We start from the raw sequence: 7,084 nt of genomic DNA on the forward strand, positions 1-7,084 counted from the left end.
TGAATGAATCCCCAATCTTACATGTGGGAAAATCAACAAAACTTATTTTCCGGAAAAACCATTTTGATTAAAACAAACTTAAATGTTTTGAAATCATAATGGGAAAATAGTTTGTTGTAAGGGGGAGTTCTGATTGTTTAGGCCAAGTGGATGGCGAATTTAAGCAATTCACAACAGTTGTCACTTTACTTATATAGTTTGTTTTCAAATTTGTATTAAATGTGTTTTGAATTTTAGGGGGAGTAAGAAATTTCAGAAAATTCAAAAACATTAGAAAATTTGAAAAATCCAAAAACATGATAAAATCCAAAAAGCCAAAAACATAGTAAATTGAAAAACGAGTTTTGTTGTGAAAAAGAGGAAATGATAGTACATCAGTGGACTATCACAACACGCTAAAGAATTGTAAAGTCAAAATGTGATAAATAATCTCACTGCGGATATGCCAGTAGGTTTTTATACATTTAGTAGATTGTTTTCGAGATATAAACCTAAATTCAAATACTTACTTATATCATGGGGAACATCTCTCGGATATATGGATAACCCCCGAAATCTTGGTTGAAAGACTTTCTATTTCTGACATACTAGGTCTTTGTGCGTGGTGATATCTAGGGTATTATACCAGGACTTCTGATTTTGCGGGAGCAATAGCCTAGTCACCGTATAATACTTTGCATAAGCTTTAATCTTAAAGCCAGCCCTCAGTACAAAAAATGATGAAACATTGAAAAATGCTAATCATGTGCTGTTTAAGAAAAGATCCCCAAACGGGACACACCTAAAGTCGAGCCGTCATCTCTTTGTATGAACGGAAATTCTAGCCTGAGCTCTCACAATCTCGCATTTACCCGTTTACAGATATCATTAGTGTACATTCACCTGTAAGACTGAATATAGAAGTTGTTAGGACCGGTTTTGACTCCAAAACGATTGCGAACCGAACGTGTGACGTGCGGAATCCGTACACGAACGTGACCGAACACACGAGACGTAATTATAACCGTAATTCTTTGATAGATCTGAAAATGTACAAGAAACGTGAATCACCTTTTGCCTTTCTCTCTCTACTTTCTCTCTCTAGCTCCTATCTCCTCAAATGTAGCAAATGGCAAAAGTCTCTAATCTAAGCCCTAAGACTTCTATTTATAGGCAAAGCATATAAGGAGAGTTCCCCTTATTTACAATAATGTCACCTTGCCTTTTCTCTACTAATTACAACATATTACAATAATGTCACCTTGCCTTTTCTCTACTAATTACAACATAAAGCCTAGAATTAAACAGTTTTCAGCTACGGACTGGATTGACGGAGGCGATAGACATAAATGCACTAACAGACTCCCCCTTGGATATTACCGCAGTCAATCCGTAGTCAAGCTCGTAGCATCTTGTCTTTCTCTTTCTCTGAGTCTTCTTGAAGATTTAACGTCTTCAGCAAGCACATACTCCTTCTTGCTTAAACAGAATCCTCGTGGATCTGTCTTCAGCTCCCCCTTTTCAGTAGACTCTATCTTCAGGCTCCCTCTTTCGTCAAGCTTCCGTGCTTTTGGGATCGACACCTGGCTTTCCGGTTACAAGACTTTCTGGGATAGATACATGGCTCCTTGAATCCACGCTTCCTCTTGCGTTGAGCTCGTCTTCAGACTCCCCCTTAGACTCGGCTGTCGGGATCGTAGTCTGGAACAACATCTGCAAATCTCAAACGTTTATAAGTATAAACATTTTGAAATTGTCCAGAAATCGTAATCTGGCTCTTTTAAACTTTCTAAATCACTCCCCCTATCAACAATCTTTATTTGATTTGGCAGTATTAAGTATCCAAAATCGAAAAACTGGCTCTTTTACTGATTTTAACAATATGAGCATCCAAATCCTTCACAGTTAATCATCCAAGTCCAAATTAATGACCTTGGAGATCTCACAAACTATTTTTGATTTTTGATTTTAAAACTTCAAGTTTCAACTTAATGAACTTGTTTATTTTCAGAAACACAATCAGCATACTTAAATTTTGAAACTCAACTTCCCAGACATCGGTTGTCGAAAATAAAATAGAAATCAAAATCTTTTTGTATTTTTCTGAAACATAAAGCAATAAAGAAATATTTACAAACATATTTACAGACAATATTTTTGTTTGAGTTCGTGTCAGAGGATCATATCAGTTTATGACAAATCACTAGCACCGTTGAGCTTTAAACACTTTAAGTTCTAAATGATTCACTTAGATTGTCAGTATACTGATCCACTTAAATTTTCACACAAAGTTCAACTGATTCGAGATACGAAATTAGTGTTTTAAGAACTTAAACTTATTCGCGTGTACCACCTCCGAATATACTCCCGTATCCAGACTTCTATATTCAGTCTTACAGGTGAATGTACACTAGTGATATCTGTAAACAGGTAAATGTGAAACCGTGAGAGCTCAGGTCAGAACTTCCGTTCAGCAAAGAGATGACGGTTCGACTTTAGGTGTGTCACGTTTGGGGATCTTTTCTTCAACTGCCATTGATACATAACTTTCGATACTTTTCAATTTTTTAGCAGAGGGCTGGCTTTAAAGATTAAAGCAAATGCAAAGTATTATACGAGGACTAGGCTATTGCTCCCGCAAAATCAGAAGTCCTGGTATAATACCACAGATATCATCACGCACAAAGACCTAGTATGTCAGAAATAGAAAGCCCTTCAAACAAGATTTCAGGGGTTACCTATATATCCGAGAGATGTTCCCCACGAAATAAGTAAGTTTGAAATTTAGGTTTATATCTCGAAAACAATCTACTAAGCGTGTAAAAACCTACTGGCATATCATCAGTGAGACCGTTTATCACATTATAGCATTACATTTTTTTAGCGTACTGTGATTGTCTACTGATGTACTATCATTTCCTCTTTTTACACAAAAACTCTCTTTCATTTTTTTATGTTTTTGTCGTTTTTTCAATATTTTTTCAATTCAAAAATGAGTTTTGTGCTTTTTCAAATTTTCTAATGTTTTTGAATTTTCTGAAATTTTCTTACTCCCCCTAAAATTCAAAACATTTAAAGAAAATTTGACAAACCGATACTGATAGCTTTGTCTTGCTATACATTTTCTGCTTTTCGTGCTCTGTTTTGCAGAAAACATAACGTACAATTTTTACAGTTTGAAAACCGTTTTTCAATCTTGTGAAATTAATCATGTTTGTTCCGCCGTGAGGGTTTCGGCATATTCAATTAATTTTTTTTAAATTTTTGACAAATTTAAAAACAAACATATTTTTGATTTTTCAAATTTTGACAAAATGAAAACATATTTTTGTTTTTTTTTAATTTTTCAATTTTTTAGGGTTTTTGAAATATGGTTTATTTATGTACAGACAACAAACAAACTCCCTGTTTAACCGTCGCAGGGACCAGCAGCCTCTTCCTCGCGTGCCAGGCTGCTTCGATTCTCCTTTGGTTGACATTCAGTTTTCTTCAAAAGCACCTGCACATTCAAAGTATTCAATTACTTGAACAATTTAGCCCAGGTCTGTTTGACCTTAGGCATTTCAACACAATATGCTTCATTCAACTTTGGAAAATCTTTGTCGTTTTGTAAAAAGACTTTTTCAACTTTAGCATCGTCTACCGAAGTCATTTGTTTCTTAACATTCCATGTTTGACCTTTAGGAGTACCTCGTTTATAAAAATGTGACTCTTTTTTGAACATTTTGATTTTGAACAACAACTTTTGGTTTCCAAAACTGGTTTGGTTTTGTTGCATCAACAGTTGTTTTCCAACTTTGTGTTGTTCTAAGTCTGTGTGTCACTGGTTTCCATGTTTGTTTTGAGTCATCCTTTGAAATTTTCGACTTCCAAGTTTGCTTTGAATCAAACTTGGTTGACTTTTGAGTCACAACTTCAGATTTCTGTTTTTGAACGTAAACTGACTTCTTTTTCGTTTCAACATCAACATGTTTCAGATTTGGACACTTGCGTGCAAGATGTCCTGTTTGATCACATTTAAAGCATGTTCTCTTTGAGACATCTTTGACCTGTTGTTGTTGCTTTTTCTGAGCATGAAACTCTTCATTAGACTGTTGTCTGAATTGGAGTTCCTTCTCTTCTTCTGAACTTGTTCCGTGAATAAAGTTCATTTTTGCCTGAAAATTCAGAGTTTCATTTTTATTCCATTTTTGTTTCTTTTTATAACCCAACCCAGCCTTCATGTTTTTCTTTTTGAAACCAGGTTTGTTATAAAAGGTTTTCTGACATTTTCCAGCAAATTTTGGAATTTCAGACTTTTCAATTCGAACCATTTTGAAAACCTTGTTAATTTTGTCTGAAATCACATTCTGAATCGGGAATACAATATCTAAGAATAATTTGTCCGATCCAATCATGGAATAAACCAATCCTTTTGAATCATCATTCAAATTTTTCTTGGATTTTGAGTTTTTCAGATATTCTTCATGAAAACTACCTTCATTTTCATCATGTGATTCAGCTTTATCTGTATCAACCGACTCTTCTTTCAAGACACTTTCAACGACCTTACCTACCACCTCTGAATTACTAGAATCATCAGATTTGGAATAGGTTATGTCAATGTTATCTAGCAATTGATCGACCATGTTGAAAGCTTTTTCAACCTTTTCATCATCATAAAATGCAAGCTTTTTCGGTGGAGGAACTTGATGATACTCAGAACCAATGCCCTTTTTGTTTTTCTCAGAATCATCATCACCCGGTTTTATGTTGAAAATTCTTTCAAGCACATATGATGACGCACGATAACTATGTAACTTGTTGTTATCCTGTTCGAAATCAGCTATTTGACGCTTTAGCTTAGCAACATCCTCAATGTAAGAATTGACAACTTGTTGCTTTACTGAATACTGTCGCTTAAGCGTATCAGATGTTTCAGAACAATATTTCAATCTGGATTGAACAAGTTTCATTTGACTTTTCACATTTTCATATGACTCTTTTGTAATGTGATAAGCCAATTTTATTGAATCATATTCCTTTTTCATTTCTTGACAAGCATTTTCATTTTGTAAACACTCTTCTGTCATTTTCGAAACTTTTTCTTTCAAAATCTCATTTTCTTTTTCTAAATTCATGCATTTTTGTGTTAGCTTTTCGTCATTATTTTTCAAAACTTTTTCGTTTTCTAACATTTCTTTGCACTTGTTTTTGAAAACTTCTTCGATTTTAGTGAATTCAAGATCTCTTGTTCTGAATTTTTCATCTTTTTTAGTACAAGCACTGCACGTTTCCATGCATTTCTTGCACTGTTCAACAGTTTCGATTAAGACTTCAGAATCAGATTTTACCTCAGTGATTGTCACTTCGGTGTTGTTTGTTGTTTCAGTCTGATCAGCATCTTTCTTGTTTTCTTCTTCACCAACAGCTTCATCACCATCATCACCAGCAACTAAACTCTCCTTCTTTACCTCTTCTTCTTCTTCTTCTTCTTTCTTCATCATCTCTTCTTGACCAACCTGCTGTTCTTCAGTAACAGCTTTTTCTTCAACAACTTCTTTTATCACCTTCTCTTCTTCAATCTTCTCATCTTTAACTTTCACAGCTTCGATTTTGACTTCTTTAGCCATTTTCTTCAAATCATCAACCAATTTTTCAACATTTTTCTTCATTCTCTCTTCATCCCTCTTCCTCAAACTTGATGTCATGGCATGTCTTATGATTTTATCCAGCCTTTTCGGATATGTTTTATCTTTTGCAGCATTTGAGTAATACTCGTCGGATAGAGGAATAACTAGAAGAACATCATCATGAACTATATCTCTCCTGGGAACAACAGGTTCACCATCTCTGTTGACATAACATTCTCGGTTCTTGTCCCATCTTTTGTTTCTAATAACATTTTCATACTCTTCCTGCATTTTCTCCATTCTGCATCCAACAATGAATCGTTCTCTTTCGGTTTTCTCTCTTAGAATCTCTTCTCGAGTTTTCTCCTTTATTTCAGCAACAAAAACATGATGTTTACTTTTTGATGTAGTTCTGCCATGAGCTGTAACTTGATTATCAATACGATCTTCTTCAGGAGGAATCTGACTCCAATCATATCCTTCGTCATCATGGATTACTGCATATGCTCTTGACTTTTCTTTTGGATTATTTTCAATCATTTTCGGCTCTTCTTTGCTACGGTGATAAATCGCCTTTTGATAATAATCATCATTGAAAGGTTTCTCAATTTCGTCAACTTCAGAATTTTTGCATTCTCTTTTGAAATGACCTTTTTGCTTACATCTGAAGTAGGTCACTTTGGATTTGTCTAATCCAAGCTTTGTTGATGGTCCACCGATGGTCTGTTTACCAGTAATCTCCATGTATCTTTGAGCTCTGCGGATGCAACTTGCTAGACACCAGCGAATATCAATGAGTTCCATCTCTTCCGGATCAATCTGGTCGTAGTCTTCTTTGGTTAATTCAGAGTTTCCAATTTTTCCAACTACTAAACCTTCGTATGACTCTAACACAGATGCCAGAAAACTCATTGTTGTTTTGCTGAATTGATGCTCATAGCCGAAGAATTCTTTAGTTTAAGAGCAATGTTGCAGAGAACTTCTTCAGATTCTTCAGGGCTTGCTTTTGAAGAAGACGAATGATATCCTGGATTGTAGCTTGATGAGCTTGTTTGTGGTTCTTTCATCTTTTCAACGCTAAATCCGGTCTTTGGTGATTCACCAACTTTCACCGAAGGTGTATTGCCCTTATAGTAAAGACCGACTTTCTGATGATGCGATGAACCGCTCATCTTGCTTTGCTTTTGTAGTTCAAGTTCATGGCTCTCAATTTTTTCTATCAAAGCATCAAGAGAAATTGAATCATATAAAACATCATTTTTCAAGATAAACACAAACGTTTGCCACTGATCAGCTCGTGGTAACGCTTCTATGATTTTGTCAATTATTTCCTCTCTTGTTTTCACAATCTCAAACCTTTCGAGTTCAATTTTTAAATGGCAAAAACTCTCAATCATTTGCCTCACTGATTCACCTTTCAGGCTATCAAACAAATCAAATTCTTTCTTTAATAAAGCAATTTTATTTTTCTTGATTTGTTTACCCCCCTCAGC

General features: G+C 35.0%; 1 protein-coding gene across 1 annotated transcript; it reads right to left on the minus strand.

The window, feature by feature from the left end:
- Positions 1–3,388: 3,388 nt before the first annotated feature.
- On the minus strand, positions 3,389–6,131 carry LOC110919157 (golgin subfamily A member 6-like protein 6). The gene is made up of 3 exons (XM_035985400.1): positions 5,272–6,131; positions 4,626–4,914; positions 3,389–3,478 (listed from the first exon to the last, which is right to left on the minus strand). The coding sequence occupies exons 1-3, from the start codon at positions 6,129–6,131 to the stop codon at positions 3,389–3,391; spliced, it is 1,239 nt and encodes a 412-aa protein (XP_035841293.1).
- Positions 6,132–7,084: the final 953 nt, after the last annotated feature.

The sequence above is a fragment of the Helianthus annuus genome, chromosome 16 (genome assembly GCF_002127325.2).
Source record: "Helianthus annuus cultivar XRQ/B chromosome 16, HanXRQr2.0-SUNRISE, whole genome shotgun sequence".
Taxonomy (NCBI): Eukaryota; Viridiplantae; Streptophyta; class Magnoliopsida; order Asterales; family Asteraceae; genus Helianthus; species Helianthus annuus.

Bases quoted from the DNA above. Each gene is read 5' to 3' on its own strand.
- LOC110919157 (XM_035985400.1), bottom strand. From the start codon at position 6,131: ATGATTGAAAATAATCCAAAAGAAAAGTCAAGAGCATATGCAGTAATC. The intron at 4,915-5,271 runs GTGCAAGAAATG...TGTTCAATCCAG, and splicing joins TTAATCGAAACTGTTGAACA to ATTGAAATATTGTTCTGAAA. The intron at 3,479-4,625 runs GTTGAAAAAGCT...TTGAATGTGCAG, and splicing joins CATTTTATGATGATGAAAAG to GTGCTTTTGAAGAAAACTGA.